This window comes from Cherax quadricarinatus, chromosome 51 (assembly GCF_038502225.1).
Source record: "Cherax quadricarinatus isolate ZL_2023a chromosome 51, ASM3850222v1, whole genome shotgun sequence".
NCBI classification, from domain to species: Eukaryota; Metazoa; Arthropoda; class Malacostraca; order Decapoda; family Parastacidae; genus Cherax; species Cherax quadricarinatus.
Window position 1 is genome coordinate 7,374,234 of NC_091342.1, and position 24,772 is coordinate 7,399,005.

Genomic DNA, 24,772 nt, shown 5'->3' on the forward strand with positions numbered 1-24,772 from the left:
TAGCTCCAGAAGTTTCACATAAAGGACTTAGGGGTGGCTATTTTGTTGGTAGAGAGGGCTAGGGCACTTGTTTTGAAGCACCATTTTTTTTTATTTAGGAGCTTTGAGGGGGGGTTGATGGAATTTCTGGGAGGCTTCAAGTTCACCTTCCTCTTGGTGCCACCCCTCTTTTTGTAGTATTATTATATTATTCATAGGGAAGCACTAGGAGTCTTACAGCACCCTGGAGAATGGAAGGTAATCAACTTTGGTCCAAGGAAGGGAGTGACAGATGCCATTCCTTCAATCAAGGTTCTTCACCAGCATGAAAATGTAGCATTGAGCATTTCTAAAATGTAATTAGGGTTAAAGTTTTCCACCTTGTCCAATGTCCTGAATGGATAGGTAAATTTATTTAGGTACAGGTACACATAAATACAATTACACAAAATGTCATACATAGTAATTGCATAAATTACCTAGGATAACCCTAAAAAAAAGTGCATGTGCATGCCGTACTCTCAGTATGGTTAAGATCTTTAGGCCTGGTCTTTAACTGGAAGGTTGATATAACTAGTGGCCTTCTCTTCATGACAAAGTACATCATATTTGTGTGCAGCACATAAACACCCGGTTATGGTTGTCGGGGTCGAGTCACAGCTCATGTACCTATACAGGTGTCTCCCAAATTATGGACTTTGTGCTGTAGAGGGTTGAGCTCTAGCATCTGGCCCTTTAATAAGCTGCTGCATTATTTCCATGAGGAAAATAATAAGAGTGCCCTCTAATTATGACACTAAAATGAAATGTCACCCATTCTATTTTATCCAATCTTATCTTACTCAGTTTCCAACAACTAATCATAAATGACACTGCTTCAGGAAACCTTTTGTGTCCTTATCCCTCCCTGGTAGTATTCTAAGAAGTCTTCTCTTCCTCTTTCATAGAAATGACTCAAGAAATACCACCAAACTGCTCAAATCAATATCCACATTAGGATGACAATAAACTTGCACCTAATTTAGAAGAACTGCTTACTATGTACATTATTTGGCAACAAAGTAAGTAAAGTAGTTTTGAGATTTGAAGTGATTTGACCTGGTAGATCACTCAGTACTCTTAGAAATAAAAAATATAATGCAAAACAAAAATATTCAAGGTAAAATAACAAAAAAATAAGGAAAAATTTGTCTAAATTTTTAATAATTTAACATACACCCTTCTCCCTCGAGGAAGGTTCCTTGACACCATTGAGGGATTCTTGATGCAAGAAATTGAATATGCACTTACTTTCCTAGGATTGGAACTAAATGCCTCCCATTTACCCACCTTCAGTAGTGCCAATGTATTGCATTTTGTTATAATTAACTGAATACTATTTCACAGTATTTCCAAAGGAAAACACAATGTCCAAATATCCAAATATTTAGAACTTTATTAAATAATCTACTAACTGGATTTTTTTTACACTAACCCCCTATTAGAGCAACAAAACTACTATACAATCAGTTACTTAATATCACAATCTGATGTTAATCTGTGTGCCTCTCCAACTTGTCACGGATTATAAGGATTCATTTTCTTTTATGGATTCTCTTCAAAATTTACAAACAAATTTTCCAGGGAATATTACTAGAAGCACATGTCTAAAATGGAACTTAAAAGATATCTCATGCAAACTACATGTTTGTAAACACATGACTACTAGGCTGTACATACTGGTATTTACTTGTTGGTCTTAAAGAAAGTATGAACACCATTGCATATATCCATTTCTCATATCATTTACAAAATGTTTCACAAACTTCTATCACAGTTCATCCTTTAACAGTGAGTTCATGGCTGCATTTGGATCTTGCAGCCAGTACTTGTAAGCTAGAAGTGCAACATTCTTTCCTCCAATTATGCTCATCTCTATGGCACTTCCTGCCCATTCAATGGCATTCAGATAATAAAATCCTGGGACCAATTCAAAGTTTCCCAACTGTTGATCAGAGTTATAATGAGGATATGCTAACCAATCGATCACATCTGTGGAGTTACGTTCCTTAAAAAATATTTTCAACTGATCTTCTCCTAAAGGTGCTGAAGAAAATATCTTCCACACATCTGGATAATCTTGAGAATTAACAGAAAGAGATGCAGGACACTGCTTTCCAAAAGAATTGAAAGCAAGTCCAGGATTGGTTACTAAAATTTCATCGATGTGGTCATCCGGCATTAGAAGAAGACTTTCAGGATTAACTTCTCCTTGTACCATTGTACAGATAATTCTTTCAAAATGCCCTGGAAAATCAAAGTCCTTCGTAAAATTTACCAACTTGATGTTGCTTTTATCTTTATTAAGAGGTGTAGCAATCACAACAACATCATAGTCTTGAGTGCGAGGGTCATAGGATGAGTTCATCTCGGGAATTTCAGTAGGACTACCTTCAGAGAAAAGTCTTTTAACTGGTGTATCTGTTTCAGTTGAGGTGACCTGTTTTGAAAGATATGCAGTACTTTATTATAACTGGCTAATTACCATAATTCTCATAACTCATTCTATTAGAACTGAAAATCACAGGAAACTTATTGTTATAATATCATAACATTATTGCTGTATTATTATTATTATTTTTTTTAACACTGGCCATCTCTCAACTAGGTAAAGCAACATAACAAAGTATAATGCATTCACCATCATTGCTTCAATTACTGGCCTGGTGGCAAAAGCTCTTGCTTCACAAGGTGAGGGTCCAGATTCGATTCCCGGCGAAGGGGTGGAAACATCGGATGTGTTTCCTTACACTGGTTGTCTGTTTACCCACCAGTAAAATGGGTACCTGGGTGTTAGTCGACTGGTGTGGGTCGCATCCTGGGACACTGACCTAATTTGCCCAAAATGCTCTGCATAACGAGCGGCTTTGTATATAGTATTATGTCACTGATGTCAGCTAGGCCTGTATACCTTGTACATGTGCTTGTAGTAAATAAAGATATCATTATTATAAAATGTTTTGACATCAAAGTTCAGATGAACTTTTGAGCTGTAACAACCTCACCCCTCTTTCAGAGTGCATACACTGTACTTTCTCCCTTCAGGATTCAAATCTGGTTAACTGGTTTCTCTGACACTCTTCATAAATATTACTTTGCTGACTCTTCAACAGCACATCAAACCATTAAAATCACTTTTCCATCTCATTCCAATGTAACACACTCACAAAAGCAACAATTTCTAAATTTATACAGTTCTAATGCAAAAATCATGAACAAGCGATACAAGATGCAAAACAACCATAGAGGGTGCTGAATGATAGCTCAAGAACTTTCATGTTGCAATCAATACATCAGGAGCTTGCAATGTTGCAGAAAAGTGGAGGAGGTCCAAGCAAATACAATCAAAGTCCCTTCTCTCCAGCAGAGGCACTCCCTGTGATCGTATTTGCTTGGACCACCACCTCTTTTCCGCAACATTGCAAGCTCCTGATTATGTGTTCATTGCAACACGAAAAACTTAGAGCTATCTTTCAACTCCCCTCATGGTTGTTTTGAATACAGTACTAAATACAGTAGAACCCCCATATCCACTGATTCGGTATCCATGGTTTCAGTTATCCATGGTTTTCTGTGGCCCAAAATTACCTATTAATTTTGCATAGTGGCCACAAAGCTCAGTAGAAAAGCTGGCATTTCTGCAAAGCCTAAGAGAAGCAGTGAAGTGCTTCTTATCAGTGAAAAAGTGATAATTCTCCACTTATCGTGCATAATATATAATGGGTATGTATAGGACTTGTGTATAGGGTTTGCTACTATCCATGGCAGGTCCTTGGAACATATCCCCCATAGATACGGGGTTCCTACTGTATATACTGATGTGTCAACTTACTGTAAAGTGTCCCTGACTATGAAGAGCAACACTGGTCACTAAACGTCTGAGATATGAAGCACGTGAGTGTTTCAGTAGTTCCTCTGCCACTCTTTTATTACCCCCAAACACTGACCACAGGTTTTGGTCAGCAGCAGCAACAGATACAGATCCTGTAACATTGTTACAAAATTAGTTGTAAAATGGGAAAACTGTATTGAAAAATTGTACATTGCAACCTTAGCAGAAAGCTTGTTATACACAAAGCACAATCCAGGTAGGTAACATAGCAATGCATATAAAGCAACTCATACAATTCTCTTAATTTTTTCTTAAAGTTATCCAAATATTTTTTGGAGAACCCTACCAGCAAACCTGAGTCAAGTGTATACAAAAGACTTACACATTACACCTCTAATTTCCATATTCTCAGGAGACAAATAAATGACAATTTAAGGAAAATACAGAAGGGTGGATTATGTGTCTCATTTAAAAGTGAATGACTCTTCTTACTCAATCCCACATACTGCCACCTTCGAAAACTTTCAGACACCTCTAGTCATAAGTTCTGAAATATGGCAACAGATGAGGATGATGAGCATATAACCAATTTTAGCTTTCTCTTACCATTATCTGTACTTACCAACAAAAGCATGAACATTAGGAGTCTGGCCATAATTACACTGAGTAACAGCCGTAACTAGTTCATTGATGATCAGATCACTGAACCCTAACTCTTTAAGCCAGACTGCTGAAGATTTCTTTGTCATCTCTACGAACTTTGGATCCATGGCATAAAGTAAGGAAGCCACATCATGATATGCATGTCCTTCTGATTGAAGAGTATAAATCCTGAAAAAAATAGTAATATTGAAAATGGCATTAAAAAGCAAGGCATGATCAAGAAAAAAAAAAATTTGAAAATGCTGAAACGGGTTTTACACATTAGCAAGTTGTATTCATTAACAGTAGACAATAACAAATTATTTTGTGTTAAAAAAATAAAAAAGACAGTATTAATACCAATACACCACATAATATCACTGCAAAACTTTAAAAACCTTGCATTTCTAGCCAATTTTCAGTTAACCAAAAAGCAGTTACCGGTTTGGGAGTGATGTGAGCACTGTGCTCTAGAACATTATCTACAATAACTTGCCCTCAATCACAACCAATTTTTTGGACGAATCCTTTTTGTTGATGTCCTCCCTATCCTCAACACACCCCTCTCTGCCTCTCCTCCATCCCTACCATCTTTTACCTCTGCTGTGCAACACTGAATGACCCTGGCTTAGAACTTTTCATGAATATAATAAAATACCAACCACATAATTGGCTAAGGGAGCTGACCTACACTTCCTGCACCTACCACATTCTGCCTGGGGAAATATAACTACACTTACAGAACCTACCCATATGGCTAGCTATGGAAGAACTACAGTTCATGAGTCTACCACATAGCTATCGCCCTATATGATCTATGACCCATATGGGTTTAGCACGTTTGGTTTTTAATACTATAGTAATTATGACTACTGTGGTGTATCTGCTCAGGCTGAGACCCCCTTCAAGGGGAGGGCTGCCTTGATACTAGTGAAGGGATCTTGATATAAGGAATTAAAGCTACACTCCATTCCCAGGTTCACCACATTCATCTGCCACCCATCTGCACACCAATATTTATCAAATCCTCAAAAACAGCTAGGCATGTGGTAGGTCTAGAAACTAGTTTATCTACCTCAACTTGTCATGTCACAGGTCTAAGAATTGTAGCACAACCACCTTCCTACCCCTTCTTCCTTTCTCTCTCCCCTCCATCATTCCCTTTTCCTGGCAATTAACCCTTTTAGTGCCACCTTCCACAGGATGGTTATGCAGTGCACAAATTAGCTGCTTCATTGATAAAATCTAAATTGAACCTCCTTTTCTATTTCCCCTCTCTCCCTCTTCCTCTTTTGCTGTACCCTCTATTGCTCTATCCCAGCAAAGAGATTTAGATCCATGGAATTGGAGCCCCTACCTTTCCTTTGATCAAATTTGATTATCTCACATTCACCACATGCTATAAAACTCCTACAGGTTTAGCACTTCCCAAGAAATATAATGCAATAATATGTCCTTTTTTCTCTCTCGATTTCACTCCCTTAACCTCCCAATTTCCACCCTTTATCTTTCCCTACTCAAGTCTTCCTTTCTCCCCATTTCCCTTCTCTCATCTCCCCAATGCTTCAGTTTCCCTTCTCTGTCCTGACCACAATACACCTTTGCTCCCTCCCACCTCCCTGCAAGTCCATATTTTACCCTGCCCCCTTCCACCTGGTTGCATCTCTGCCTTATCCCTTTCTTCCCACCCTTAACTTACTGCTTAACTTACTCAGCCAGTCATGTACTATGCCCAGAAATCAACTTTCTTTGCCAAAGTAGGTCCAGAAACTGATCCCAGGTATATAAAAAAATTGTTAACGGCCAGTCATGTGACAGACCAATATACAGTGGACCCCCGCATAACGATTACCTCTGAATGCGACCAATTATGTAAGTGTATTTATGTAAGTGCATTTGTACGTGTATGTTTGGGGGACTGAAATGGACTAATCTACTTCACAATATTTCTTATGGGAACAAATTCGGTCAGTACTGGCACCTGAACATACTTCTGGAGTGAAAAAATATCGTTAACCGGGGGTCCACTGTATGTAATTAGCTTCTACTGGCACTCTTGTCAGGTGTTGAGACTGAAATAGTGCACTTTCAATTACTGAGTGTAAATTATTGAGTAAGGTATGTACATCTTTATTTACATCTTACAGTTTGAATGTGACAAATTTTAATGTTTAACTAAAAATAATGATATCCATGAACATTCTTATAATAATAATAATAATAGACAGGAGCAATTGGAGACAAATGGTTTTTAGGACTTGATGTGCTGTTAGAGTGTGAGCAAGGTAACATATATGAAGGGATTCAGGGAAACTGGCAGGCCAGACATGAGTCCTGGAGATGGGAAGTACAGTGTCTGCACTCTGAAGGAGGGGTGTTAATGTTGCAGTTTTATAACTGTAGTGTAAGCACGCCTCTGGCAAGACAGTGGAGTGAATGATGAAAGTTTTTCTTTTTTGGGCCACTGTGCCTTGGTGGGAGATGGCCGATGTGTTAATAATAATACATGTACAAAGTATACAGGCCTAGCTGGTATCAATGACACACTATACAGAAAGTCGCTCATTATGCAGAGCCTTTTGGGCAAATTAGGTCAGTTTTGTCCCAGGATGTGACCCACACCAGTAAACTAACACCCAGCTACCCATTTTTACTGATGGGTGAACATGGACAACTGGTGTATGGAAACATGCCCAATGTTTCCACCCTTGCCGGGAATCGAACCCAGACCCTCAGCATGTGAAGCAAGAGTTTTTGGCACCAGGCCACGGGTCACTGTGGGCCTTTTTGGGTTATATCACTAATCTATTTATGGGTTATTATAAAACATTAAATTGGAGTTTATTTGTTATATATGTGAAAAAAGTAACAAATTTAGGTTTAGGTCACATCTCATAAATACATCTCCAAAAAGAAGCATGCAGAGAACTCGGTATGAACCAGAATTTTCTGCTGTAATCCGTTCCAGAAGGTCGGCCTAAATCCGAAAAGACCGAAAACCGAAATAATATTTCCCATAAAAATTAATGTAAATCCAATTAATCTGTTTCAGACACCCAAAAATATTCGGGAGAGGGGTGGGATTAAATTTTGGGGAATCAAATTCAAAATGGGAATTGACACAGTTACTTTTTGCTGATGATGCTGTGCTTATGGGAGATTCTAAAGAAAAATTACAAAGGTTAGTGGATGAGTTTGGGAATGTGTGTAAAGGGAGAAAGTTGAAAGTGAACATAGAAAAGAGTAAGGTGATGAGGGTATCAAATGATTTAGATAAAGAAAAATTGGATATCAAATTGGGGAGGAGGAGTATGGAAGAAGTGAATGTTTTCAGATACTTGGGAGTTGATGTGTCGGCGGATGGATTTATGAAGGATGAGGTTAATCATAGAATTGATGAGGGAAATAGGTGAGTGGTGGGTTGAGGTATATGGGGAGTCAAAAAACGTTATCTATGGAGGCAAAGAAGGGAATGTATGAAAGTATAGTAGTACCAACACTCTTATATGGGTGTGAAGCTTGGGTGGTAAATGCAGCAGCGAGGAGACGGTTGGAGGCAGTGGAGATGTCCTGTTTAAGGGCAATGTGTGGTGTAAATATTATGCAGAAAATTCGGAGTGTGGAAATTAGGAAAAGGTGTGGAGTTAATAAAAGTATTAGTCAGAGGGCAGAAGAGGGGTTGTTGAGGTGGTTTGGTCATTTAGAGAGAATGGATCAAAGTAGAATGACATGGAAAGCATATAGTCTATAGGGGAAGGAAGGCGAGGTAGGGGTCGTCCTCGAAAGGGTTGGAGAGAGGGGGTAAAGGAGGTTTTGTGGGCAAGGGGCTTGGACTTCCAGCAAGCGTGCGTAAGCGTGTTAGATAGGAGTGAATGGAGACGAATGGTACTTGGGACCTGACGATCTGTTGGAGTGTGAGCAAGGTAATATTTAGTGAAGGGATTCAGGGAAACCGGTTATTTTCATATAGTCGGACTTGAGTCCTGGAAATGGGAAGTACAATGCCTGCACTTTAAAGGAGGGGTTTGGGATATTGGCAGTTTGGAGGGATATGTTGTGTATATTTATATGTGTATGCTTCTAAACTGTTCTATTCTTAGCACCTCTGCAAAAACAGTGATAATGTGTGAGTGTGGTGAAAGTGTTGAATAGTGATGAAAGTATTTTCTTTTTGGGGATTTTCTTTCTTTTTTGGGTCACCCTGCCTCGGTGGGAGACGGCCGACTTGTTGAAAAAAAAAAAAAAAATTTTTAAAGATTAGCTACAGTTTTACATACAGAAAACAATGAGAAATAAATATAAAGCACAAATTTTAATGATAAATGAACATTACATACCTTTACTGAAGACTCTTCTTTGCATATTGAAGAAGGCAGGAGGGGAGAGGGAGATGGGAATCCCCAACTTCCTCTCCCCTCTGTGTAGTGTAGCCCCCTGGGCTGCACTCACTGAACAACTTCTGCACATCCTTTCATAATCATGAAAGTTTTTTCTTTCTTTTTGGGTCACCCTGCCTTGGTGGGAAACGGCCGACGTGTTAAAAAAAAAAAAAATATTTTGCCATTTTAGGAAGTAACATTTCACCTTACCTGTTAAACTTTGTTAGCATTTCCTCTGTCAGTTCATGAAGACGATAGACATCCCACCCATATCTCAAAATGAGTTTGGCCAGGGTGATAATTTCCCAGGAGCTATCTTGGAACACATATTCTTTACCATTGAACAACCCCATACTTCCTGTACAGCTCTGTCTTTTTTGTAGTCCTGAAATATTACATGTTTACTGTATCGAGTAGTATTCAAAATAAATAAATGTGACCATTTTTGTCTAATAAATGAGAGAAGAATGATTTTTCATTTTTTTAGCTAACACTCATGTAAATGTAAATAACTCTTTTTACCTTATTCCTAGTACACATTGTTAGGTAAGACACATATGCAACAGTTAGGTATCTTTATTTTGAAACGTTTCGCCTACACAGTAGGCTTCTTCAGTCGAGTACAGAAAAGTTGATAGAAGCAGAAGATACTTGAAGACGATGTAATCAGTCCATCACCCTTAAAGTTTTGAGGTGGTCAGTCCCTCAGTCTGGAGAAGAGCATTGTTCCGTTGTCTGAAACAATATGAAGTTGAAGTGACAGGATGGAGCCTTTATATAGTGCCAGGAGGTGAGACGTAGGTTGCTTTGGGAGGGCAGGTCCCTCTCAAACCCAGCCGTTCTCACTAGTAGAGGTCGAAGTTGATGGTCTGTACCAAGATACCCTTGTGTTGCAGTGTCTGACAGAATGAACATTAAAATGGTATAAAATACCGACAGATTGTTAGGTAAGACACATATGCAACAGTTAGGTATCTTTATTTCGAAACGTTTCGCCTACACAGTAGGCTTCTTCAGTCGAGTACAGAAAAGTTGATAGAAGCAGAAGATACTTGAAGACGATGTAATCAGTCCATCACCCTTAAAGTTTTGAGGTGGTCAGTCCCTCAGTCTGGAGAAGAGCATTGTTCCGTTGTCTGAAACAATATGAAGTTGAAGTGACAGGATGGAGCCTTTATATAGTGCCAGGAGGTGAGACGTAGGTTGCTTTGGGAGGGCAGGTCCCTCTCAAACCCAGCCGTTCTCACTAGTAGAGGTCGAAGTTGATGGTCTGTACCAAGATACCCTTGTGTTGCAGTGTCTGACAGAATGAACATTAAAATGGTATAAAATACCGACAGATTGTTAGGTAAGACACATATGCAACAGTTAGGTATCTTTATTTCGAAACGTTTCGCCTACACAGTAGGCTTCTTCAGTCGAGTACAGAAAAGTTGATAGAAGCAGAAGATACTTGAAGACGATGTAATCAGTCCATCACCCTTAAAGTTTTGAGGTGGTCAGTCCCTCAGTCTGGAGAAGAGCATTGTTCCGTTGTCTGAAACAATATGAAGTTGAAGTGACAGGATGGAGCCTTTATATAGTGCCAGGAGGTGAGACGTAGGTTGCTTTGGGAGGGCAGGTCCCTCTCAAACCCAGCCGTTCTCACTAGTAGAGGTCGAAGTTGATGGTCTGTACCAAGATACCCTTGTGTTGCAGTGTCTGACAGAATGAACATTAAAATGGTATAAAATACCGACAGATTGTTAGGTAAGACACATATGCAACAGTTAGGTATCTTTATTTCGAAACGTTTCGCCTACACAGTAGGCTTCTTCAGTCGAGTACAGAAAAGTACTCGACTGAAGAAGCCTACTGTGTAGGCGAAACGTTTCGAAATAAAGATACCTAACTGTTGCATATGTGTCTTACCTAACAATCTGTCGGTATTTTATACCATTTTAATGTTCATTCTGTCAGACACTGCAACACAAGGGTATCTTGGTACAGACCATCAACTTCGACCTCTACTAGTGAGAACGGCTGGGTTTGAGAGGGACCTGCCCTCCCAAAGCAACCTACGTCTCACCTCCTGGCACTATATAAAGGCTCCATCCTGTCACTTCAACTTCATATTGTTTCAGACAACGGAACAATGCTCTTCTCCAGACTGAGGGACTGACCACCTCAAAACTTTAAGGGTGATGGACTGATTACATCGTCTTCAAGTATCTTCTGCTTCCAACTTTTCTGTACTCGACTGAAGAAGCCTACTGTGTAGGCGAAACGTTTCGAAATAAAGATACCTAACTGTTGCATATGTGTCTTACCTAACAATCTGTCGGTATTTTATACCATTTTAATGTTCATCCTAGTACACATGTACTGCATATCCTTTATTTTTTTTTTTTCCCAACAAGTTGGTCATCTCCCACCGAGGCAGGGTGACCCAAAAAAGAAGAAAATCCCCAAAAAGAAAATACTTTCATCATCATTCAACACTTTCACCACACTCACACATTATCACTGCTTTTGCAGAGGTGCTCAGAATACAACAGTTTAGAAGCATACACATATAAAGATACACAACATATCCCTCCAAACTGCCAATATCCCAAACCCCTCCTTTAAAGTGCAGGCATTGTACTTCCCATTTCCAGGACTCAAGTCCGACTATATGAAAATAACCGGTTTCCCTGAATCCCTTCACTAAATATTACCCTGCTCACACTCCAACAGATCGTCAGGTCCCAAGTATCATTCATCTCCATTCACTCCTATCTAACACGCTCATGCACGCTTGCTGGAAGTCCAAGCCCCGCGCCCACAAAACCTCCTTTACCCCCTCTTTCCAACCCTTTTGAGGACAACCCCTACCCCTCCTTCCTTCCCCTATAGATTTATATGCTTTCCATGTCATTCTACTTTGATCCATTCTCTCTAAATGACCAAACCACCTCAACAACCCCTCTTCTGCCCTCTGACTAATGCTTTTATTAACTCACACCTTCTCCTGATTTCCACACTCTGAATTTTCTGCATAATATTTACACCACACATTGCCCTTAGACAGGACATCTCCACTGCCTCCAACCGTCTCCTCACTGCTGCATTTACCACCCAAGCTTCACATCCATATAAGAGTGTTGGTACTACTATACTTTCATACATTCCCTTCTTTGCCTCCATAGATAACATTTTTTGACTCTATATATACCTCAATGCACCACTCACCTTTTTTCCCTCATCAATTCTATGATTAACCTCATCCTTCATAAATCCATCCGCCGACACGTCAACTCCCAAGTATCTGAAAACATTCACTTCTTCCATACTCCTCCTCCCCAATTTGATATCCAATTTTTCTTTATCTAAATCATTTGATACCCTCATCACCTTACTCTTTTCTATGTTCACTTTCAACTTTCTACCTTTACACACATTCTCAAACTCATCCACTAACCTTTGCAATTTTTCTTTAGACTCTCCCATAAGCACAGTATCATCAGCAAAAAGTAAGTGTATCAGTTCCCATTTTGAATTTGATTCCCCATAATTTAATCCCACCCCTCTCCCGGACACCCTAGCATTTACTTCTTTTACAACCCCATCTATAAATATATTAAACAACCATGGTGACATTACACATCCCTGTCTAAGACCTACTTTTACCGGGAAGTATTCTCCCTCTCTTCTACATACCCTAACCTGAGCCTCACTATCCTCATAAAAGCTCTTTACAGCATTTAGTAACTTACCACCTATTCCATATACTTGCAACATCTGCCACATTGCTCCTCTATCCACTCTTTCATATGTCTTTTCTAAATCCATAAATGCAATAAAAACTTCCCTACCTTTATCTAAATACTGTTCACATATATGCTTCAATGTAAACACTTGATCTACACATCCCCTACCCACTCTGAAGCCTCCCTGCTCATTCGCAATCCTACATTCTGTCTTACCTCTAATTCTTTCAATTATAACCCTACCGTATACTTTTCCTGGTATACTCAGTAAACTTATTCCTCTATAATTTTTACAATCTCTTTTGTCCCCTTTCCCTTTATATAAAGGGACTATACATGCTCTCCACCAATCCCTAGGTACTTTCCCCTCTTTCATACATTTATTAAACAAAAGTACCAACCACTCCAACACTATATCCTTTATATTATAATAATAAGGTATTAAAAGGACCCCAATGGAAACAAGTCACTCTGTCTGACTTTTCTGGGTTATCCTAGGTTCTCGACACATATACTGCTACGTATGATAATCAGTGTAACTGTATTTCTGTATACCTGAATAAACTTACTTAACAAAATATATATGGCCTGATCTGAATTATTATATTTAGGAGGGGGAAAACTAAACCCAGAGGGTTTACATAGTCCCTGGGGAATAGAAGGCAATCAGATTTGATCCTAGGAAGAGGAAAGCGGGTCTAATTCCTCTGATAAAGAGACTCTCACCATTTTCAAGGAAATTTCCTTGAGGAGGCCTGATTTGAAGATATCAACTAACCAATTCCATCCCTTGTATATACTCAAAGATGTTTGCACACCTTTAACAATCTATTCTACTTTTTCTGCATGACTAAACCATCTCAAAAACCTCATTTCTACTCTTCATTCTTCTTATTTAAGTATTCCTTCTCCTTGCTGCAACATTTAAAGACTGTAGTTAACACTATACAAAAGTGCAAGCACCACTATACCCTCATACATTTCCATTTTTACATCTAATGACAAACTTCATTTTTACCCAAAACTTGACACTTCTGCAAATTTCTTGCTATTGTCTGTCATAATTTACTTCTTTCATCAACCCATTTTCTAATATATTCATTATCCATTTTTCTGATATAAAATTAGGTCATTCTGACCTAATTTTTATTGAGATGTCATAAAAGGTAGCCCACAAAACATAAATAGCAGCAAAGGATGCATGTTAGCCATAGGGACAATAAGTTACTTTATCAGTTTTACAGTGGTAAGTGAAAAGTACTGAAGAGGTGGTGGAAGCAAACATTATACTGTACATGATTCCAGAGATGATCAGGCCCTGAAATTCAGGAATTGGTAAAGTCTGTCAATAGAAATCAAGATACTGGACCAGGACCTATGACTCAACATCTGCAAGTACAACTAGGTAAATGCACGCATGCATTCAAGCACAGACACGTTCACCACCTGAAAATGTGTGTGTGCATAAAAGTTAATGGAGAAAGAAACAAGATATCTTTCTTATGTGTCACAAGATATGCAATTTTAACATGCCTTAAGTCTACCCCTAGAGCATTTGGCTACTTTAAGGTTCATTTATCTAAAAATTTCTTTCTTCTCATGCCCATAATTTACTGACTTGATGGACACAAACTGAATGCTAGAAACAAAAATGTTCTACATGTTAAAGTACAGTAAATAAAAAAATAAAAGTATACCCTTACCAAATTTTGATACAAAATCCATCATATACTGATTCTTGGGATGAATAACAGTGCCTCCAACCTCATAATCATCTCCCGCTATTGGGATAGTAGCCAGCCGTCCTCCAATCTTTTCAGATTCATAAACATCAATGCTGGCATTGTCTCCAAACAGCTCCTTTAAGAAATAAGCTGTTGATGTGCCTCCTATACCACCACCAATAATTGCTGGAATAAATACATATTATTACTGATTAATGCAAATGCATATATCATGTTCTTTCACTACTGCTTACACTTACATTTACATCCTCAGGGATTATCATGAGTATTCAAATATTTAATGTTTGCTCTCTTATATTTCACAGGTATGTAATTATTAATTAAGACATTTAACATTATTTGTTTTTTGGAGTATATGGCTTTGCAGCAGCTTTGTCACATGCTTGCTATACAAGATGAACGTTCTTATCAAAATTCACTAAAAAAAATAGTTTTACAAAAAATTCTAATAATGTTTTGCAAAAAATTCCAGTAGTGCAATTATAAGTTTATTCTGAGGCTGCTCTAAATGCTCTGCATTAACCAGGGGCTTTCAATAGATTCACTATTGTCAACCATTAGTAAATCTATTGTAAATTGTACTTTGCAGAAATAAAGTTTATCATTTTTATATCATATATCATCATTATTATTTATTATGGTGATTACTGACATAACCTAAGTACTGATTCATAATAATGCTGTATGGGAATATTCTATAGGGGAATCTTTGGCCCAAGCCTGATTTAGTGTTAAGATAAGATAAGACAGGATTTTGTTTGGACTTTTAACCCAGAAGGTTAACTACCCAGGATAACACGATAAAGTCAGCATGTCATGGATGACTATCTTTCTTATTTCTACTTGGGTCCTGTAATCCTGTCCCCCTGAAAGTGACTTGCAACAGTTGACTAACACCCAGGCACCCACAGGGGCAGCAGGTATGAAGAAACATGCCTGACATTTCCACCCCTGCCAGGGATTGAACCACTGACACTCACTACGTAAGCTAAGCACTATCAACCTAGCCAAAAGTAGACATTTACTTCTTACTACAATCAGCAGCATATCAGCCAACTCATTTTAGGTTTAATCACCACCAACCCTACAGCCATCTGTTGTACCTCTGGGCCAATGTGTTTTAATTATTTTTTATTTTTATTATCACACTGGCCGATTCCCACCAAGGCAGGGTGGCTCGAAAAAGAAAAACTTTCACCATCATTCACTCCATCACTGTCTTGCCAGAAGGGTGCTTTACACTACAGTTTTTAAACTGCAACATTAACACCCCTCCTTCAGAGTGCAGGCACTGTACTTCCCATCTCCAGGACTCGAGTCTGGCCTGCCGGTTTCCCTGAACCCCTTCATAAATGTTACTTTGCTCACACTCCAACAGCACATCAAGTATTAAAAACCATTTGTCTCCATTCACTCCTATCAAACATGCTCACGCATGCCTGCTGGAAGTCCAAGCCCCTCGCACACAAAACCTCCTTTACCCCCTCCCTCCAACCTTTCCTAGGCCAACCCCTACCCCGCCTTCCTTCCACTACAGACTGATACACTCTTGAAGTCACTCTGTTTTGCTCCATTCTCTCTACATGTCTGAACCACCTCAACAACCCTTCCTCAGCCCTCTGGACAAGTTTTGGTAATCCCGCACCTCCTCCTAACTTCCAAACTACGAATTCTCTGCATTATATTCACACCACACATTGTCCTCAGACATGACATCTCCACTGCCTCCAGCCTTCTCCTCGCTGCAACATTCATCACCCATGCTTCACACCCATATAAGAGCGTTGGTAAAACTATACTCTCATACATTCCCCTCTTTGCTCCAAGGACAAAGTTCTTTGTCTCCGCAGACTCCTAAGTGCACTACTCACCCTTTTCCCCTCATCAATTCTATGATTCACCTCATCTTTCATAGACCCATCCGCTGACACGTCCACTCCCAAATATCTGAATACATTCACCTCCTCTATACTCTCTCCCTCCAATCTGATATCCAATCTTTCATCACCTAATCTTTTTGTTATCCTCATAACCTTACTCTTTCCTGTACAGTGGACCCTCAACCAATGATGGCATTGATTAACGATAAATCTGACTAGCGATACATTTTAACGCAAAATTTTTGCCTCGACTAGCGCTAAAAAACTCGACCAACACTATTTGTTCCGTCAGACGCGTCCACTTCTGGCCAGTGTTTACAAGCCAGCCAGCCACCGCGGTCGCTTCCAAGCATACAATCAGAACATGTCACGTTATCACAGCCTTTTTAGTGATTGCACCTGCAAAATAAGTCACCATGGGCCCCAAGAAATCTTCTAGTGCCAACCCTACAGCAAAAAGGGTGAGAATTACTATGGATATGAAGAAAGAGATCATTGCTAAGTATGAAAGTGGAGTGCGTGTCTCCGAGCTGGCCAGGTTGTACACAAAACCCCAATCAACCATCGCTACTATTGTGGCCAAGAAAACAGCAATCAAGGAAGCTGTTCTTGCCAAAGGTGCAACTATGTTTTCGAAACTGAGATAGCAAGTACTCGATGATGTTGAGAGACTGTAATTGGTGTGGATAAACGAAAAGCAGATAGCAGGAGATAGCATCTCTCAAGCGATCATATGTGAAAAGGCTAGGAAGTTGCATGACGATTTAATGAAAAAAATGCCAGCAACTAGTGGTGATGTGAGTGAATTTAAGGCCAGCAAAGGTTGGTTTGAGAGATTTAAAGGGAAGGGAAGTAACCCCGGAAAAGGACTTGCCACCTCAAGTCCTAATGGAAGGGGATTCCCCTTCTAAACACTAAGACCATCAACAATCTGCCCTCCTCCCATCCCAACAATCATCACCAGATCTTCAATAAAGGTAAGTGTCATGTAACTGTGCATGTCTTCTTCAGTTTGTGTGTATTAAAATTAATATTTCATGTGGTAAAAAAAAATTTTTTTTTCATACTTTGGGGTGTCCTACATGGATTAATTTGATTTCCATTATTTCTTATGGGGAAAATTAACTTGACTAATGATAATTTTGACTAACGATGAGCTCTCAGGAATGGATTAATAGTGTTAGTCGAGGGTCCACTGTATTCACTTTTAATTTTTTTCTTTTGCATACCCTACCAAATTCATCCACCAATCTCTGCAACTTCTCTTCAGAATCTCCCAAGAGCACAGTGTCATCAGCAAAGAGCAACTGTGACAACTCCCACTTTATGTGTGATTCTTTATCTTTTAACTCCATGCCTCTTGCCAAGACCCTCGCATTTACTTCTCTTCCAACCCCATCTAAAAATATATTAAACAACCACGGTGACATCACACATCTTTGTCTAAGGCCTACTTTTACTGGGAAATAATTTCCCTTTTTCCTACATACTCTAACTTGAGCCTCACTATTCTCGTAAAAACTCTTCACTGCTTTCAGTAACCTACCTCCTACACCATACACCTGCAACATCTGCCACATTGCCCCCCTATCCACCCTGTCATATGCCTTTTCCAAATCCATAAATGCCACAAAGACCTCTTTAGCCTTATCTAAATACTGTTCACTTATATGTTTCACTGTAAACACCTGGTCCACACACCCCCTACCTTTCCTAAAGCCTCCTTGTTCATCTGCTATCCTATTTTCCATCTTACTCTTAATTCTTTCAATAATAACTCTACCATACACTTTACCAGGTATACTCAACAGACTTATCCTCCTATAATTTTTGCACTCTCTTTTGTCCCCTTTGCCTTTATACAAAGGAACTATGCATGCTCTCTGCCAATCCCTAGGTACCTTACCCTCTTCCATACATTTTAATTATTATCACTATATATATTCACAAAAATGTGTCAAACCCATGTGGGTCATATAGTAATGTGTGTTACGATGTTAGTGTATACATATATCTCAGGATTTGGCACCCTTACTACACCAAAGAATATGAAACATCTGCATGGGTTGCTTGCTCTGTGAGGTTAAAAAAAAATGAAAAGTCTCTAATTCTCTTAACAGATCACTTAAGCATGCACGAAAAATACAGTTAAAATTGGTAGACAGCAACCACCCAGGGAAGTACTACCGTCCTGCCAGATGACTGCGAAACAGAAACATGTAACTGTTTTGCATGATGGAAGGATTGCCGATTTCTTTTTCTGTCTCATAAACACGCTAGATAACAGGGATATCTTGCTACTCCTACTTACACTTTGGTCACACTTCACATACACACACATGCATATATATATACATACATCTAGGTTTTTCTCCTTTTTCTAAATAGCTCTTGTTCTTCTTTATTTCTTCTATTGTCCATGGGGAAGTGGAAAAGAATCTTTCCTCCGTAAGCCATGCGTGTCGTATGAGGCGACTAAAATGCCCGGAGCAATGGGCTAGTAACCCCTTCTCCTGTAGACATTTACTAAAAAAGAGAAGAAGAAAAACTTTATAAAACTGGGATGCTTGAATGTGCATGGATGTAGTGCGGATGACAAGAAACAGATGATTGCTGATGTTATGAATGAAAAGAAGTTGGATGTCCTGGCCCTAAGCGAAAAAAAGCTGAAGGGGGTAGGCGAGTTTCGGTGGGGGGAAATAAATGGGATTAAATCTGGAGTATCTGAGAGAGTTAGAGCAAAGGAAGGGGTAGCAGTAATGTTGAAGGATCAGTTATGGAAGGAGAAAAGAGAATATGAATGTGTAAATTCAAGAATTATGTGGATTAAAGTAAAGGTTGGATGCGAAAAGTGGGTCATAATAAGCGTGTATGCACCTGGAGAAGAGAGGAATGTAGAGGAGAGAGAGAGATTTTGGGAGATGTTAAGTGAATGTATAGGAGCCTTTGAACCAAGTGAGAGAGTAATTGTGGTAGGGGATCTGAATGCTAAAGTAGGAGAAACTTTTAGAGAGGGTGTGGTAGGTAAGTTTGGGGTGCCAGGTGTAAATGAAAATGGGAGCCCTTTGATTGAACTTTGTATAGAAAGGGGTTTAGTTATAGGTAATACATATTTTAAGAAAAAGAGGATAAATAAGTATACAAGATATGATGTAGGGCGAAATGACAGTAGTTTGTTGGATTATGTATTGGTAGATAAAAGACTGTTGAGTAGACTTCAGGATGTACATGTTTATAGAGGGGCCACAGATATATCAGATCACTTTCTAGTTGTAGCTACACTGAGAGTAAAAGGTAGATGGGATACAAGGAGAATAGAAGCATCGGGGAAGATAGAGGTGAAGGTTTATAAACTAAAAGAGGAGGCAGTTAGGGTAAGATATAAACAGCTATTGGAGGATAGATGGGCTAATGAGAGCATAGGCAATGGGATCGAAGAGGTATGGGGTAGGTTTAAAAATGTAGTGTTGGAGTGTTCAGCAGAAGTTTGTGGTTACAGGAAGGTGGGTGCGGGAGGGAAGAGGAGCGATTGGTGGAATGATGATGTAAAGAGAGTAGTAAGGGAGAAAAAGTTAGCATATGAGAAGTTTTTACAAAGTAGAAGTGATGCAAGGAGGGAAGAGTATATGGAGAAAAAGAGAGAGGTTAAGAGAGTGGTGAAGCAATGTAAAAAGAGAGCAAATGAGAGAGTGGGTGAGATGTTATCAACAAATTTTGTTGAAAATAAGAAAAAGTTTTGGAGTGAGATTAACAAGTTAAGGAAGCCTAGAGAAAAAATGGATTTGTCAGTTAAAAATAGGAGAGGAGAGTTATTAAATGGAGAGTTAGAGGTATTGGGAAGATGGAGGGAATATTTCGAGGAATTGTTAAACGCTGATGAAGTTAGGGAAGCTGTGATTTCGTGTATAGGGCAAGGAGGAATAACATCTTGTAGGTGTGAGGAAGAGCCAGTTGTGAGTGTGGGGGAAGTTCGTGAGGCAGTAGGTAAAATGAAAGGGGGTAAGGCAGCCGGGATTGATGGGATAAAGATAGAAATGTTAAAAGCAGGTGGGGATTAGTTTTGGAGTGGTTGGTGCAATTATTTAATAAATGTATGGAAGAAGGTAAGGTACCTAGGGATTGGCAGAGAGCATGCATAGTTCCTTTGTATAAAGGCAAAGGGGACAAAAGAGAGTGCAAAAATTATAGGGGAATAAGTCTGTTGAGTATACCTGGTAAAGTGTATGGTAGAGTTATTATTGAAAGAATTAAGAGTAAGACGGAGAATAGGATAGCAGATGAACAAGGAGGCTTTAGGAAAGGTAGGGGGTGTGTGGACCAGGTGTTTACAGTGAAACACATAAGTGAACAGTATTTAGATAAGGCTAAAGAGGTCTTTGTGGCATTTATGGATTTGGAAAAGGCGTATGACAGGGTGGATAGGGGGACAATGTGGCAGATGTTGCAGGTGTATGGTGTAGGATGTAGGTTACTGAAAGCAGTGAAGAGTTTTTACGAGAATAGTGAGGCTCAAGTTAGAGTATGTAGGAAAAAGGGAAATTATTTCCCAGTAAAAGTAGGCCTCAGACAAGGATGTGTGATGTCACCGTGGTTGTTTAATATATTTATAGATGGGGTTGTAAGAGAAGTAAATGCGAAGGTATTGGCAAGAGGCGTGGAGTTAAAAGATAAAGAATCACACATAAAGTGGGAGTTGTCACAGTTGCTCTTTGCTGATGACACTGTGCTCTTGGGAGATTCTGAAGAGAAGTTGCAGAGATTGGTGGATGAATTTTGTAGGGTATGCAAAAGAAGAAAATTAAAAGTGAATACAGGAAAGAGTAAGGTTATGAGGATAACAAAAAGATTAGGTGATGAAAGATTGGATATCAGATTGGAGGGAGAGAGTATGGAGGAGGTGAATGTATTCAGATATTTGGGAGTGGACGTGTCAGCAGATGGGTCTATGAAAGATGAGGTAAATCACAGAATTGATGAGGGGAAAAGGGAGTCTGTGGAGACAAAGAACTTTGTCCTTGGAGGCAAAGAGGGGAATGTATGAGAGTATAGTTTTACCAACGCTCTTATATGGGTGTGAAGCATGGGTGATGAATGTTGCAGCGAGGAGAAGGCTGGAGGCAGTGGAGATGTCATGTCTGAGGGCAATGTGTGGTGTGAATATAATGCAGAGAATTCGTAGTTTGGAAGTTAGGAGGAGGTGCGGGATTACCAAAACTGTTGTCCAGAGGGCTGAGGAAGGGTTGTTGAGGTGGTTTGGACATGTAGAGAGAATGGAGCGAGACAGAATGATTTCAAGAGTGTATCAGTCTGTAGTGGAAGGAAAGCGGGGTAGGGGTCGGCCTAGGAAAGGTTGGAGGGAGGGGGTAAAGGAAGTTTTGTGTGCGAGGGGCTTGGACTTCCAGCAGGCATGCGTGAGCGTGTTTGATAGGAGTGAATGGAGACAAATGGTTTTTAATACTTGACGTGCTGTTGGAGTGTGAGCAAAGTAACATTTATGAAGGGGTTCAGGGAAACCAGCAGGCCAGACTTGAGTTCTGGAGATGGGAAGTACAGTGCCTGCACTCTGAAGGAGGGGTGTTAATGTTGCAGTTTAAAAACTGTAGTGATGGAGTGAATGATGGTGAAAGTTTTTCTTTTTCGGGCCACCCTGCCTTGGTGGGAATCGGCCAGTGTGATAATAAATAATAAATATTCTAAGAAATTTATGTCTTGTAATAATAATTACCTATTCTTGGAGAAGCAACATCAGCACTTCTAACTTCACGTAGAGAACTGGATGTTCTTACTTGAGTCAGCAAGCCCAATAGGCAAAGTTTTCCAATGTGAAGCATATTATGGCTATTTCTGAATGTAATAAAACAGGTACTGTATTAAGGCTTCATTAAGTATAAAAATATAAAACATTTTTTTAAGCACATAAGTTATAAATAAAATGCCATTATTATAAGTTTCTGTATATACAAATAATTACCTTTGAATGCGTCCTGAGATAAAAAACAAAATAAAAGATAAAAAATCTTAAATCTATAGACTACTACATATAGTTACTCTCCTTCCTTTCTCAATTATTATTATTATAATCAAAAAGAAGCACTAAACCACAAGGGTTATACAGACACACCTCTCCAATTATAGCAAATCTCTGTTTCATTTAGACTGACTACAATCAATCATACTGTAAGTCTCCAGTGTCCTCATCAGAAATTATTTGAAGACTTGTTTTAGTGTCATCAGCAAACTTGCTTATAAAGAGGGCCCCAATTATAAGCAGGTTAGGTTCCAGGCTACTGCTGTAAACCAACCATAGCTGTAAAGTGAATCAGCCTTTTTTTTCACTTTCAAATGCATATAAAAGCCTGATAATATATTTACACTCGTATATCAAGTGAGCAATATTGCTAGGCCTAAAAAAACTGCATATACAGTACACACATTATTTACTTTAAAATATTTTCATCCTCAGATTATAGTGAATGGTGAATGTATTTATTGCAGGAAGTCTGAATAAATGAAGAATGGGTATAATTGAAAGCTGCTTTATTAGCGAAACATTGTGAAGTGGGGGGGGCCTGCCTGTACCTCTTTTTATTCCCTCATCTATCATTTATGTCTATTTTAAACAAGGGGTCCCAATACTGTCCTCTATGGCACATCACTTGTAATGGGCCCCCATTCTAATTTCTCCCCTTTTATGTACACTGTTGTCTACTGGTCAGCCATGCTTCCATTTAGGAGATAATTTCTCCTCCTATACCATTTCTTCATTGGTCTTTTGTGTGAAATTACTATAGGCCTTACTTAAGTCTATATATGGCTGTACCAAAAAAATAGTTTTTATCCTATTTGTCTAAAATATGAGTGTCTCCATTGCATAGTCCAATGAATACTGGAGAATTTACATAATAGAAGAGCTAAACTCCCTTTGTAAAAGTGTTGAGATCTGGTCAACAAAGTATATCATTCAATGCTGCGTAGAATTGCTAATTGCTCTATTTGAAACCAAGGGTTTATCTTTCACTTTGTAAATTGGTATCATGTTGTAAATGGATACCCGAATGTTGTATGTGTCAAATTTATCAAGTTGTCATTTTTGTAAAATATTTATACAATTCTGTCAGACACAGCAACATCTAGGGATCTTGATGCACGGAATTCTTCAAAGCTTGTTTAACCTATAGGCATGACCTACTTTCACTAGCGGGTTTTTCCACTGGTGATGCCCCCTATCACTGCTTCGCCTCACTTGTCTGCAGTATATAAGCCCCTTCTCTGTGTACGTATATACTGTACTTTTATCCAGATTGATGGACTGAACACATTGACTCCAAGCTGAGGAACTGATTACCTCAAACTACTCTTCTTTCACCATTCTTCTCTGTAGGTTTTTCTAAACCATTTATAGAGTTCAACTCTTCAAGGATGTTAACAGCCTTGATTATTATTATAATCAAAAGGAAGCGCTAAACCTAGTTGAAATATGACTTTTAATATAAGCCATCTCTCAGTGGCTGTTCGTTTTCTGTTCATGTGACTGACTATCATCTTTTACTTTATATTTAAGGTTTTTCATTGTAACCTAACTTAACCCAACCTAACTTAGCAAGGGGATACAAACCCCATGCGAGTGTGACAGCAGTTAGCGGGATGGGTTGTTAGCTTAATAACTGTTGCCAGGGTATACATATTAATGTTTTCATGGGGAACGCTAAATCCGCAGTCGTAAAATGCCCAGGAAAATGGGAGGCATTAAGGGTCAATCCAAGGAAAGGGAAGTCGGGTCCAATTCCTTGGATCAAGAACCCCGCCTGGCCTGGTGGCTAATGCTCTCGCTTCACACACGGAGGGCCCGGGTTCGATTCCTGGTGGGTGGAAACAATTCGACGTGTTTCCTTTCATCTGTCGTCCCGTTCACCTAGCAGCAAATAGGTACCTGGGTGTTAGTCGACTGGTGTGGGTCGCATCCTGGGGGACAAGATTAAGGACCCCAATGGAAATAAGTTACAGTCCTCGATGACGCACTGACTTTCTTGGGTTATCCTGGGAGGCTAACCCTCCGGGGTTAAAAATCCGAAGAAAATCTTATCTTACCAGCATCAAGAAACCTCTCGAGAGAAGATACACATAATGTGCTGGTATTTTACATAATATAATGCACGAGTACTTTAACTCCATGTTCACCCTTTTAGCGCTTCCTTTTGATTATAATAATAATACTAATCCACGTTGACCCATATTTAACGAGATTTAAGTGGAAAAAAGACTGAAAACTAAAAGTCTCGAAATTCCATCACCTTGTTGGGTTTGTAAGGGCCACAGATGTAACGCGCAGTATTGACCCCGACTGACCGAGGTAATTATATAATAATATCTTTATTTACTACCTGGAGAGAGTTCCGGGGGTCAACGCCCCCGCGGCCCGGTCTGTGACCAGGCCTCCTGGTGGATCAGAACCTGATCAACCAGGCTGTTACTGCTGGGTGCACGCAAACCAACATACGAGCCACAGCCCGGCTGGTCAGGAACCGACTTTAGGTGCCAGGGGTCT

At 39.4% G+C, this 24,772-nt stretch overlaps 2 protein-coding genes across 7 annotated transcripts in view; one reads left to right on the plus strand and one right to left on the minus strand.

The window, feature by feature from the left end:
• The window catches only part of IntS10 (integrator complex subunit 10), a 96,505-nt gene that overhangs the window by 18,687 nt on the left and 53,046 nt on the right, over positions 1 to 24,772 (plus strand). The window lies entirely within an intron of this gene.
• Positions 1,163 to 24,677, minus strand: LOC128694695 (prenylcysteine oxidase 1). 3 transcript variants are annotated; one of them, XM_053784943.2, is made up of 7 exons: positions 24,519 to 24,677; positions 21,953 to 22,071; positions 14,306 to 14,512; positions 9,082 to 9,256; positions 4,473 to 4,681; positions 3,851 to 4,002; positions 1,163 to 2,458 (listed from the first exon to the last, which is right to left on the minus strand). In XM_053784943.2, the coding sequence occupies exons 2-7, from the start codon at positions 22,056 to 22,058 to the stop codon at positions 1,790 to 1,792; spliced, it is 1,518 nt and encodes a 505-aa protein (XP_053640918.2). In that variant the 5' UTR covers positions 22,059 to 22,071; positions 24,519 to 24,677; the 3' UTR covers positions 1,163 to 1,789. The 3 variants fall into 3 exon arrangements, with proteins under 3 accessions (XP_053640918.2, XP_069951872.1, XP_069951873.1); XM_070095771.1 differs by lacking the exon at positions 24,519 to 24,677 and adding an exon at positions 23,573 to 23,724; XM_070095772.1 differs by lacking the exon at positions 24,519 to 24,677 and adding an exon at positions 22,199 to 22,222.